The sequence below is a fragment of the Lagopus muta genome, chromosome 29, assembly GCF_023343835.1.
Source record: "Lagopus muta isolate bLagMut1 chromosome 29, bLagMut1 primary, whole genome shotgun sequence".
Taxonomy (NCBI): domain Eukaryota; kingdom Metazoa; phylum Chordata; class Aves; order Galliformes; family Phasianidae; genus Lagopus; species Lagopus muta.
Window position 1 is genome coordinate 2,199,708 of NC_064461.1, and position 12,789 is coordinate 2,212,496.

Below are 12,789 nucleotides of genomic sequence, written 5' to 3' on the forward strand. Positions count from 1 at the left end.
TGGGGGGCTTCAGATCCCCCCCCTCCTTGGGGGCCATTTTTGGGGGCTCCGGGTCCCCCCCATCTTTGTGGGCATTTTGGGGCTTCGGTTCTCCCCCCCCCCTCCTTCCTTGGGGGCATTTTGGGGGGGCTTCAAATCCCCCTCCCCCTCACATCTTGTTGGGGCTCTGGGTCCCCCCCCCTTTTCTGGGCCATTTTGGGGGGGCTCCAGATTCCCCCCCTTTTTGGAGGGCATTTTTGGGGGGGCTCTTTTTGGGTTGTCTGGGGTCGTCCCATGGGGGGGGGGGGGGGGGGGGGGGGGCTAAAATCGGACCGATGGACCCCCCCGGGGCAATGGGGAGCCCCCCCCTCACAGCTATGGGACACCCCGGGACGCTGGGATCCCATAAGGGGGCAACGGGACCCCCCCGGAGTCAATGGGACCCCCCCCCCCCCCCAATCGTGAGACCCCCCCCCTCCCCCCCCGGGGCACTGGGACCCCCCCCTGGGCCACGCCGGGGGGGCTAAAATCAGACCCACGTCACCCCCCCCGGGGTACCGGGACCCCCAAAAGGCGGCGGGACCCCCCGGGGGCCTGCGGCAGGGAGCTGAAATCAGCCCGAGGGACCCCCTGGGGTGTTGGGACCCCCCCGAAGGACACAGACCCCCCCCCCCCCACCCCCCCCCACGTCCGTGCCAGGCGCCGCCGCTCAGGCGCGATCCCAAAGCCGCTTTGCCGGCGCCGAGCGCTGCGGCTGCGGGCGCTGCCAGGTGGGTGCCCCCCCTCAGCCCCCCCCATCATACAGACCCTCCCTCTGCCCCCCCATCCAGACCCCCCAGTCCCCCCATAGAGACCCACGCCCCCCCCACAGACCCCCCCCATACAACCCCATCATCCAGACCCTCCCTCTGCCCCCCCATCCAGACCCCCCCAGTCCCCCCCCCATCGTACAGACCCCCCCTCTCTGCCCCCACCCCATACAAATCTCCCCCCCCCATAGAGACCCCTGCCCCCCCATACAGACCCCTCCATCATCTAGACCACCCCTCTGCCCCCCCCACCATCCAGACCCCTCCTCTGCCCCCCATACAGACCTCCCCCATCCCCCCCCAAACAGCCCCCCCCCACCCCCATACAGACCCCCCATTATAGAGAAAGCTCCCCTCCCCCCCCATCCAGACCCCCCAGTCCCCCCCATCATATAGGCACCCCCTCCATCCCACCCCCCATCGTACAGACCCCCCCCCGCCCCCACCCCATACAAATCTCCCCACCCCCCCCCATAGAGACCCCCGCCCCCCCCCCCCATTATACAGAACCCCCCCGCCCCACCCCATACAGACCCCCCCCCCCGCCCCCCCAGCAGTGATGTGGGTCTGTCCAGCTTTGGGTTGGGGGGGGCGGTCCTACACCCACTAGAATTGGGGGCTGGGGGGGCACTTCGGTTACGATGGGGGGCATTGTGTGGGGCTGGGGGGGGGAGGGGGGGCTACTGTGTGGGGGGCACTCGGGGGGGGGGCACTTTGGGGGCAGTGTGGCGATGGGGCAGAGCCCCGATCCGAGGGGGGGCGGCAGTGCCCCCCATCCCCGCGTGCCGGGGGGGATTAAGGCTGCAGGGCCCCATTGAGCCGGGGGGAGAAGGGGGGGCACAAAGCCGCTTATGGGGCTGCCGGGATGTGGGGCGGTGGGGGGGGGAATGTGGGGCGCAGTGTGGATGTGTGGGGCAGAGTAGTTATGGGGTGAAGAGGAGATACAGGAGAAAGTGAAGGGGGCACTTGCCCCCCCCAGCCCCACATATCCCAGACCCACAACCCCACGGCTCCACATCAGCCCCAGAGGGTGACACTCAGCCCCATAGGATGGCGCTCAGCCCCATAGGGTGACGCTCAGCCCCATAGGGTGACACTCAGCCCCACACCCCACAGCCCATCCCATACAGCACCCCATAGAGACCCCCTTCCCCCCTTCCCCTCGCCCGCCCCCCTCCCCCCACCTCTGCCCCACACCACCCGGTTCTGTGGGGCCGCCCCCCCCCCCCCCGACGTGTCTCTGCTGGTTTCTCTCCCGGCCGGACTTTCAGGTTCCGGGGCCGCTCTATGGGGCGCGCGATGGGGCGACTTGTGGGGTCAGGGGGAACCGCGACCCATCGTCGTAACGGGTGTTCCATGGGGAGCACCCATGGGTGCTACTTCATGTGGGGCTGCGGGGTTGGGTTGGGGTTATGGGGCTGCGGGTTATGGGGTTCAGGGGTGGGGTTGGGGTGGGAGGTTGTGGGGTTGGGTGTGGGGTGGGAGGGATGTGGGGCTGGGGTGGCTGCCAGGCACCCATGGGTGCTCAGCAATCCCAGCTTGAGGGCGGCACCCGGGCAGACGTTGGGTTCTGTGTGGGGCTGGGGGTGCAGGAGGAGCCCCCAAAACCCCAACCAACCCCAACCTCAACCCCAACCCCAACCAACCCCAACCCCAACCAACCCCAACCCCAACCCCAACCCCAACCCCAACCCCAACCCCAACCAACCCCAACCCCAACCCCAACCCCAACCCCAACCAACCCCAACCAACCCCAACCCCAACCCCAACCCCAACCCCAACCCCAACCAACCCCAACCCCAACCCCAACCCCAACCAACCCCAACCCCAACCCCCATCCATCCGCAGTTCCGGAACTCCTCGCCTCGCGTGGGGCCCGGAGAACCCCGCGGCTTCCCCCCCCTCCCCCCCCCGCTCCATTTCCGCTCCCGGTCCCGCAGCTCCCGGCCCCGCACGGCCGCCCCGCACTCCGCGATGCTCCGCCTGCTGTGCGCCGCGCTGCTCCACGCGCTGCTGCTCCGCGCTCAGCTCCCGCCGCGGGTTGACATCCCGGCCGGTGAGAGCGAGGGGGGAGACGGGCACCCATGGGTGCTGCTGCCTCCGTTGGGGCTGGGGGGTTGTGGGGTGTGAGGTTGGGGTGGGAGGGATGTGGGGTTGGGGCACCCATGGGTGCTGCCTCGTTGTGGGACAGGGGTTGGGTTTGGGGTGGGAGGAATGTGGGGTGCAGGGAGGTGTGGGGCACCCATGGGTGCTGCCTCGATGTGGGGTTGTGAGGCTGGGAGGTGTGGGGTTGGGGTGGGGGAAGGGTGTTGGGCACCCATGGGTGCTCCCCAGCTCAGTAATCCCCGTGTTATGGGGTGGCGGTTATGGGGTGGCAGTTATGGGGCCGTGGCTGTGGAGCTGGGAGCCGATTGCTGTGGGGCCGTAGGGGTGGGTTTGGGGTGGGGTGTCGGACACCCATGGGTGCAGCTATGGGGCAGCTGGGGAGCAGCTCTGGTCCCACTGGGAGAGCACCGCACCCATAGGTGCACAGCGAGACTGCAGCTCTGCCCCACAGAGCGCCCTATAGAGCGCCCTATAAAGCACCCTACAGAGCACCCTATAGAGCACCCTACAGAGCGCCCCACACCCCACAGCATCACTTCCCCATCGCGCTGCTGCGCTTCCTGTTTCCCTGGCCCCACAGCACTGTGCCCCATAAAGAACTGCCCCCCAATCCCATATAGAACTGCCCCCCCCCCGACCCCACACAGCCCTGCACTCTGACCCCACACCACCCGACCCCATGGGGCGCTGCTGCCCCCCGCCCCCCACGCAGGCGGATCTCGGCCCCACATCCCCTTTCGGGATCCCGTTGGGGGGCGGAAGCCGCGCTGTGTGGGGAAGTGTGGGGCGCCTATGGGGAAATGAGCCCCCTGCCCCCCCCACGCACCCCACTGATCCCACAGAGCCCCCAGAGCCCTGACCCCACAGATCCCACAGACCCCATGTGCCCCAGAGACGCCCCCACTCCACAAACCCACACAGCCCCTGACCCCCCCACCCCACACCCATGGCACCCACAGACCCCACAGACCCCATGGACCCCCCACCCCACAGCCCCCACAACCTCTCCCACCCCACAGAGCTCACAGTGACCCCCCACCCCACAGACCCCATTTGCCCCATAGACCCCAGAATCCCGAGACCCAAGGCTCCCCCCCCCCACCGACACCGCGTGCCCCCCCCAAACCCCCCAGACCCCCAGACCCAAAGACCCCCTGGCCCCCCCCTCCCCACAGAGTCCCCAGACCCCACAGAGCTCCTGCCCCCCACCCCACACCCCCTACAAACCCCCCATGACCCCACCGCACCCCACAGACCCCATTTGCCCCACAGACCGCAGAGCCCCCAGCCCCACGGCTCCCCCCCTCCCAGCCCCCCATTCCCCCCCGCCCCCCTCACCCCCCTCCCCGTTTCTCCCCAGGCGACCCCCGCCGCCCGGTCTGGCGCTTCCCGTTGCGGCACGGCGACGCGCTGCTGCTGAGCGCGGACGAGGCGCTGCTCTACGTGGGCGCCCGGGACGCCGTGCTGGCGCTCAACGTCAGCGACCCCGCGCGGCCCCGACTCGTCGCCACGGTCAGCGCCGACCCCATAAAAACCGGCGCCCCAATGGCCCCACTGAGCCCTGACCCCAGTGACCCCATTGAGCCCCGACCCCAGTGACCCCATTGAGCCCCGACCCCAGTGACCCCACTCAGCTCTGACCCCATAAATCCCACCGCCCCAATGGCCCCATTGAGCCCCCACCCCACTGACCCCATTGAGCCCCTGACCCCAATGACCCCATTGAGTCCTGACCCCACTGAAACCCTGACCCCACTGACCCCAATGACCCCACTGAGCCCTGAACCCCAATGACCCCACAGAGCCCCCAATCCCACTGACCCCATTGAGCCCTGACCCTACTGAACCCCTGACCCCACAGAGCCCTGACCCCACTGACCCCATGGACCCCACAGGCCCCACAGACCCGCCCACCCCACTGCCCCCCTTCTTTGCCCCCATAGGTGCCGTGGGGACCCACGGAGGAGAGAAAGAGGGAGTGCAGCCTGAAGAGGAAGAGCCCCGAGGTGGGGGAGTTGTGGGGTTTGGGGTTGTGGGATGCTATGGGGCGCTGTGAGGCACTATGGGATTTGGGGTGCTATGGGGTGCTATGGAGTGCCATGGGGCACTATGGGGCTCTATGGGTTCTATGGGGCGCTATGGAGCGCTATGGGGTGCTATGAGGCACTATGGGGCACTATGGGGCACTGTGGCATGCAATGGGGCGCTATGGGGCGCTATGGGGTGCTATGGGGCACTGCAAGGCACTATGAGGCGCCGTAGGGTGCTATGGGGCTCTATGGGGCGCTGTGGTAGCGCTATAGGGTGCTATGGGACAATGTAGGGCAGTATGGGGCAGTATGGGATGCTGTAGGGTGCTGTGGGGCGCTATGGGGCTCTGTAGGGCGCTGTGGGGGCGCTATAGGGCCCTATGGGACGATGTAGGGCGGTACGGGGCGCTATGGGGTTCCATGGGGAGCTATAGGGCGCTGTGGGGCTCTATGGGGCGCTATGGGGCGCTGTGGGGCGCTGTGGGGCGCCCCCCCATGGCGGCTGTCCCCGCTCAGACCGAGTGCTTCAACTTCATCCGGGTCCTGGTGGCTCTGAACCGCACCCACCTGTACGCGTGCGGCACCAACGCCTTCAGCCCCGCCTGCACCCACATCGTGAGCCGGAGGGGGGTGGGGGGACCCCGGGGGGGGCTGGGTGTCCCTGGGGGTGTGGGGTGATGGGTGAGCAGCCCGGGATGTGGGGCTGAGGGTGGGGGGCTGGGCGATGCGTGCCCCACATCTATGGGGCGGGGGTTCTGTGTGCCTCCTCCCCGCAGCCACAGCCCCACAGCTGGGTGGGATCCCAGGGAAGCCCCCCTCCTGCCCCACATCTGTGGGTCCCCCTGACAACCCCATGCTTCCCCCCCCCCCCGCCCCACATCTGTGGGTCCTGCTGACCCCCCCCGCCCCACAGCTCCTGGACAACTCCTCCCTGCCGTGGGTCGCAGTGGGGCAGCGCGATGGAAAGGGGCAGAGCCCCTTTGACCCCCAGCATTCCCACACTGCGCTGCTGGACGGTGAGCAAAAAATGGGGGGGGACCCCAAAAAGCGACCCCTGGGGGGGGACCCCCAAAAGTGGGCCGGGGGGGGACGACCCCAAAGACTGAAGGGGTGACCGGGGAGTGGAGACCCCAAAAGTGGACCCTGAGACCCTCGGAAGCGACCCCAAAAGTGGAGGAGGGGGAGACCCCACAAGTGGGTCCAGGTGACCCCAAAGGGAATTTTGTGTCCCTGCCCCACTGAACTGTCTGACCCCGCTGACCTTTGTGACCCCCTGACCCCTCTGACCCCTCTTCCCGCCTCTGACCCCACTGCCCCTCTGACCCCTCGGCCCCCTTTGACTCCTCTGCCCCCCTTGGCCCCACTGACCCCACTCCCTCCCTGCCCCACTGCCCCCTCTCACCTCTCTTCCTCCTTTGACCCCTTTGGCCCCTCTGCCCCCCACTGACCCCACTGCCCCTCTGCCCCCCTGCCCCCCTTTGACGCCGTGCCCCCATTGCCGCAGGTGGGGAGCTGTACGCAGCCACAGCCAACAACTTCCACGGCACGGAGCCCATCGTCTCGCGCTCGCTGGGCGCCCGAACCGCGCTCAAAACCGACGCCTTCCTGCGCTGGCTGGCAGGTGGGGAACCGCCCCATAGCGACAGCTGGGGGTCACTGCCCCATAGGGACAGCTGGGGGTCACCGCCCCATAGCGACAGCTGGGGGTCACCGCCCCATAGGGACAGCTGGGGGTCATTGCCCCATAGACACAGCACCCATGGGACTCCCACCCCATTGCAGCAGCACCCATAGGACCTCCCCACCCCAAAGAAACCTCCCACCCCATGGGCCCCACCACCCCATAGGAGCCCCTCACCCCATAGAGACCCACCACCCCATAGGACCCGGCATCTCAGACCCACCACCCCATAGGAGCTCCTCACCCCATAAGGACACCCCATAAGGACCCACTACCCCATAGCAGCCCCTCACCCCATAGGATCACCTCACTCCATAGGAGCCCCTCAACCCCACAAAGACCCACGACCCCATAGGAGCCCTCAAATCCATAAGGACCCACCGCCCCGTAGGATCTCCCCACCCCACGAGTCCCCACGGCGCCACCAGCCGCCCCCAGACCCCTCACCAGAGCCCCGTCCCCAGACGACGCCACCTTCGTGGCCTCGGCCGCCCCCCCCGACGACGACCAGGTTTATTTCTTCTTCGAGGAGACGGCGCTCGAGTTCCGCTGCGTGCAGCGCCTGCGGCTGCCGAGGGTGGCGCGCGTGTGCAAGGTGGGAGGGGGGGGGGGGGGCCCTATGCGGTGGGGGGGGCTTATGGGGTGGGGGGTCCCTATGGAGTCCGGAGTCCCTGTGGGGTGGGGGGTCCCTATGGAGTGGTGGGTGCTTATGGGATGGGGGGTCCCTATGGGACCGAGTGCTTATGGGGTTGGGGGTTCTTACGGGGTGGGGGGTCCCTATGGGGTGGTGGGTCCCTATGGGGTGGTGGGTACGTGGGGGGCTGTTGGGGGGGCCGTGCGGGAGGGACGTCCTTGGGGGTCTGTGGGGGGGGGGGGGGGTGTCCGTGGGTGGAGGGGTGTCTGTGGGTGGGGGTCTATTGGGGGGCATTCCGTGTAGGGGGCTCCGCGGGGGGGGGTTTATGGGGGGGGTCTGTGGGTGGGGGTGCGTGGGGGGGCTGTTAGAGGGGGGGTCACGGGTGGAGGGGTGTCTATGGGGGGGGGGTCCATGAGTGGAAGGAAGAAAAGGGGGGGGGGGTCCATAGGTGGAGGGGACCATGAGTGGAATTTTGTCCGTGGGGAGATCCGGGGGGGGGTGGGGGGGTCCTGGAGGGGGACCATGAGTAGAAGGATGTCCGTGGGGGGGGGTCCATGAGTGGATGAATATGGGGGGGGTCCGTGGGTGGAGGGGCGTCTATGGGGGGGTCCTTGGAGGGGTCCATGAGGGGAAGGATGTCCGTGGGGTTCCGAGGAGGGTCCGTGGGGGGGTCCGTGGGGAGTCCATGAGTGGAAGGATGAATATGGGGGGGGGTCCGTGGGTGGAGGGGTCCACGAGTGGAATTTTGTCCGTGGGGGGGGGCGGGGGGTGTGGGGGGGTCCGGGAGGGGGTCCATGAGTAGAAGGATGTCCGTGGGGCGTCCGTGGGTTCGGAGGAGGGTCCGGGGGGGGGGGGGGCCGTGGGGGATCCGTGGGGGGGTCCATGAGTGGAAGGACGAATATGGGGGGTCCGTGGGGGGATCCGCGGGGCTGAGCGCCCGCCGTGCCGCAGAGCGACGTGGGGGGGGGACAAAGTGCTGCAGAAGCGCTGGACCACCTTCCTGAAGGCGCCGCTGCGCTGCTCGCTGTCCGCCCGCTTCCCCGCCGAGCGAATCCGGCACGTCGCCGCCGCCCCCCCCGCCGCCGGCACCGAGCGCGGCGCCGAGTTCTACGGCGTGTTCAACGAGCCGGGGTGCGGGGGGGGCGGGAAGGGGGCGGGCGGTGGGGCGGGAACGCGGGGCGGCGGGGAGGTGAACGGGGTGGGGGGGCGCTGTGGGGTGCGGGGCGTCCTGGGGGTGGCGGGTTTGTGGGGCGATGGTGGGGTGCTGTGGGGTGGGGGGTCCTTATGGGGTGGTGGGTCCCTATGGGGTCGTGGGTTCCTGTGGGGTGGTGGGTCCCTATGGGGTCGTGGGTTCCTGTGGGGTGGTGGGTCCCTATGGGGTCGTGGGTCCCTGTGGGGTGGGGGGGTCCTTGTGGGGTGGTGGGTCCCTATGGGGTCGTGGGTCCCTGTGGGGTGGCGGGTCCCTATGGGGTGGTGGGTCCTTATGGGTTGGGGGTCCTTATGGGGTGGGGTGTCCCTATGGGGTAGTGGGTCCCTATGGGGTGGTAGGTCCTTATGGGGTGGTCGGTCCTTATGGGGCTGGGGGGGGGTTATGGGGTGGGGGATGTCCTTGGGGTTGCGGGTTCTATGGGGTGGTGGGTCCTATGGGGTGGGGGGGGTGCTGTGGGGTGCGGAGTGTCGTCGGGGTGGGGGGGCGTTTTGTGGGGCGATGGGTCCCTGTGGGGTGGCGGTGTTCGATGGGGTGATGGTGGGGTGCTGCGGGGTGGGGGGTTTTATGGGGTGGGGGGCGCTGCTCCTATGGGGCGCTGCTCCTATGGGGCACTGCTCCTATGGGGCAGTTCCCCGTACGCAGGGCCCCCCGTTTCCCGCAGGCCCCCCGGCGGCTCGGCGCTCTGCTCGTTCAGCCGCGCTGCGCTGCGGGCGGCGTTCGAGGGCCGCTTCCTGGAACGGGAGAAGGACAGCGCGGCGTGGAGCGTCCGCAGCGCCCCCAGCGGCGAGGCCAGGCCTGGCAGCGTGAGTGGGGGGCAGATCATAGGACATCCCATAACACAGCCCATAGGACATCCCATAATACAGCCTATAGGACATCCCATAACACAGCGCATAGGACATCCCATAACAGCCCATAGGACATCCCATAACAGCCCATAGGACATCCCATAATACAGCGCATAGGACATCCCATAACACAGCCCATAGGACATCCCATAACAGCCCATAGGACATCCCATAACAGCCCATAGGACATCCCATAACACAGCGCATAGGACATCCCATAATACAGCGCATAGGACATCCCATAACACAGCCCATAGGACATCCCATAACAGCCCATAGGACATCCCATAATACAGCGCATAGGACATCCCATAACACAGCCTATAGGACATCCCATAACACAGCCTATAGGACATCCCATAACAGCCCATAGGACATCCCATAACAGCCCCACTGTGCCCCAGTTTCCCCATATCCCCCATACCTGTTCCCCTCAGATCCAGGCGCCCCATAGCTCAGCTCCCCCCTGGGATCCAGGCGCCCCATAGCTCAGCTCCCCCCTGGGTTCCAGGCACCCCATAGCTCAGCTCCCCCCTGGGATCCAGGCACCCCATAGCTCAGCTCCCCCCTGGGATCCAGGCACCCCATAGCTCTGCTCCCCCCTGGGCTCCAGGCACCCCATAGCTCTGCTCCCCCCTGGGCTCCGGGTCCCCCCTGGATCCGTCCCGCCCCCCACCCGCCCTCCCCCCCCCGCAGTGCTCCGTTGGCCCATCGTCCGACCAGGCGCTGACGTTCATGAAGGACCATTTCCTGATGGAGACCCCGGTGCCCCCCGCCCACGGCCGCCCTCTGCTGCTGAGCCCCAACGTCTCCTACACCCACATCGCCGTGCACCAAACCCACGGCATCGGCGGCACCCCGTACCGAGTGCTGTTCATGGCCACCGGTGCGTCTGTGGGGCGGGGGGCCCCTGTGGGGTGGTGGCGCTGTGGGGCGGTGGGTTCTATGGGGCTATGAGTTCTATGGGGTGGGGGGTCCCTATGGGGCCATGGCTCTGTGGGCCGGTGTGTCCCTATGGGGCGGTGTGTCCCTATGGGGGGTTGGTTCTATGGGGTGGTGGGTCCCTATGGGGCTACAGGTTCTGTGGAGCAGTGTGTCCCTATGGGGCGGTGGCTCTGTGGGGTGGTGGCTCTATAGGGCTGTATCCCTATGGGGCAGTGCGTCCCTATGGGGCGGTGGCTCTGTGGGGTGGTGGCTCTATGGGGCTGTATCCCTATGGGGCAGTGCGTCCCTATGGGGCGGTGGCTCTGTGGGGTGGCCGGTCCCTATGGGGCAGCGGTGCCATGCTGCGCCCCCCAGCCGAGGGCGCGGTGCACAAGGCGGTGGAGCTGGCAGGCGGCCGCGCGCTGGTGGTGGAGAGCATCCGTGTGTTTGAGGAGCCACAGAGCGTCAGCTGCGTCCTGCTGTCAGCCAGCAAGGTGGGGAATGGGATGGGGTGGGGTGGGATGGGGTGCATGTGATCGTATGGGCTGTGCTGTGCTGTGCTGTGCTGTGCTGTGCTGTGTTGTGCTGTGTTGTGTTGTGTTGTGTTGTGCTGTGCTGTGTTGTGTTGTGCTGTGCTGTGCTGTGCTGTGTTGTGTTGTGTTGTGTTGTGCTGTGCTGTGTTGTGTTGTGCTGTGCTGTGCTGTGCTGTGTTGTGCTGTGCTGTGCTGTGTTGTGCTGTGCTGTGCTGTGCTGTGCTGTGCTGTGTTGTGCTGTGCTGTGCTGTGCTGTGTTGTGCTGTGTTGTGCTGTGCTGTGTTGTGTTGTGCTGTGCTGTGCTGTGCTGTGTTGTGCTGTGTTGTGCTGTGCTGTGTTGTGTTGTGTTGTGCTGTGCTGTGCTGTGCTGTGTTGTGCTGTGTTGTGCTGTGTTGTGCTGTGTTGTGCTGTGTTGTGCTGTGCTGTGCTGTGTTGTGCTGTGCTGTGCTGTGTTGTGCTGTGCTGTGCTGTGTTGTGCTGTGCTGTGCTGTGTTGTGCTGTGCTGTGTTGTGTTGTGCTGTGCTGTGTTGTGTTGTGCTGTGTTGTGCTGTGCTGTGCTGTGCTGTGCTGTGCTGTGTTGTGCTGTGTTGTGCTGTGCTGTGTTGTGTTGTGTTGTGCTGTGCTGTGCTGTGCTGTGTTGTGCTGTGCTGTGCTGTGCTGTGTTGTGCTGTGTTGTGCTGTGCTGTGTTGTGTTGTGTTGTGCTGTGCTGTGTTGTGCTGTGTTGTGCTGTGCTGTGCTGTGTTGTGCTGTGTTGTGCTGTGTTGTGCTGTGTTGTGCTGTGCTGTGTTGTGTTGTGCTGTGCTGTGCTGTGTTGTGTTGTGCTGTGCTGTGTTGTGTTGTGCTGTGTTGTGTTGTGCTGTGTTGTGCTGTGCTGTGTTGTGTTGTGTTGTGTTGTGCTGTGTTGTGCTGTGTTGTGTTGTGCTGTGTTGTGCAGTGCTGTGCTGTGCTGTGCTGTGTTGTGCTGTGCTGTGCTGTGCTGTGCTGTGCTGTGTTGTGCTGTGCTGTGTTGTGTTGTGCTGTGTTGTGCTGTGTTGTGCTGTGTTGTGTTGTGCTGTGTTGTGCTGTGCTGTGTTGTGTTGTGCTGTGTTGTGTTGTGCTGTGCTGTGCTGTGCTGTGCTGTGCTGTGCTGTGTTGTGCTGTGCTGTGCTGTGTTGTGCTGTGCTGTGTTGTGTTGTGTTGTGCTGTGCTGTGTTGTGTTGTGCTGTGTTGTGCTGTGCTGTGCTGTGTTGTGCTGTGCTGTGTTGTGCTGTGTTGTGCTGTGTTGTGCTGTGCTGTGTTGTGTTGTGCTGTGCTGTGCTGTGTTGTGTTGTGCTGTGCTGTGTTGTGTTGTGCTGTGTTGTGTTGTGCTGTGTTGTGCTGTGCTGTGTTGTGTTGTGTTGTGCTGTGCTGTGCTGTGCTGTGCTGTGCTGTGCTGTGCTGTGTTGTGCTGTGTTGTGCTGTGTTGTGCTGTGTTGTGCTGTGTTGTGCTGTGCTGTGTTGTGTTGTGTTGTGCTGTGCTGTGTTGTGCTGTGTTGTGCTGTGCTGTGCTGTGTTGTGCTGTGTTGTGTTGTGCTGTGCTGTGCTGTGCTGTGCTGTGCTGTGTTGTGCTGTGCTGTGTTGTGTTGTGCTGTGTTGTGTTGTGCTGTGTTGTGCTGTGCTGTGTTGTGTTGTGTTGTGCTGTGCTGTGCTGTGCTGTGCTGTGCTGTGTTGTGCTGTGTTGTGCTGTGTTGTGTTGTGCTGTGCTGTGCTGTGCTGTGCTGTGTTGTGCTGTGCTGTGTTGTGCTGTGCTGTGTTGTGTTGTGTTGTGCTGTGCTGTGCTGTGCTGTGCTGTGTTGTGCTGTGTTGTGCTGTGTTGTGTTGTGCTGTGTTGTGCTGTGCTGTGCTGTGCTGTGTTGTGCTGTGTTGTGTTGTGCTGTGCTGTGTTGTGCTGTGCTGTGTTGTGCTGTGTTGTGTTGTGCTGTGCTGTGCTGTGTTGTGCTGTGCTGTGCTGTGTTGTGCTGTGCTGTGTTGTGCTGTGTTGTGTTGTGTTGTGCTGTGCTGTGCTGTGCTGTGCTG

General features: G+C 65.4%; 2 protein-coding genes across 5 annotated transcripts in view; one reads left to right on the plus strand and one right to left on the minus strand.

The window, feature by feature from the left end:
* Positions 1-12,789, minus strand: part of SV2A (synaptic vesicle glycoprotein 2A) — a 234,886-nt gene that overhangs the window by 45,981 nt on the left and 176,116 nt on the right.
* SEMA4A (semaphorin 4A) overlaps positions 2,722-12,789 on the plus strand; it is a 28,704-nt gene continuing 18,636 nt past the window's right edge. Inside the window, exons 1-11 of one of the 4 annotated variants that reach the window (XM_048928954.1) lie at positions 2,722-2,844; positions 4,255-4,406; positions 4,838-4,900; positions 5,441-5,539; positions 5,838-5,940; positions 6,429-6,545; positions 7,070-7,200; positions 8,191-8,370; positions 9,111-9,252; positions 9,994-10,183; positions 10,522-10,715. In XM_048928954.1, coding sequence (XP_048784911.1) covers positions 2,763-2,844; positions 4,255-4,406; positions 4,838-4,900; positions 5,441-5,539; positions 5,838-5,940; positions 6,429-6,545; positions 7,070-7,200; positions 8,191-8,370; positions 9,111-9,252; positions 9,994-10,183; positions 10,522-10,672 — 1,410 coding nt within the window. In that variant the 5' untranslated portion in view covers positions 2,722-2,762 and the 3' untranslated portion in view covers positions 10,673-10,715. Of the gene's footprint in view, positions 2,845-4,254; positions 4,407-4,837; positions 4,901-5,440; positions 5,540-5,837; positions 5,941-6,428; positions 6,546-7,069; positions 7,201-8,190; positions 8,371-9,110; positions 9,253-9,993; positions 10,184-10,521; positions 10,716-12,789 lie in introns of those variants that run through there. The other 3 variants (XM_048928955.1, XM_048928952.1, XM_048928953.1) reach the window with 3 other exon arrangements.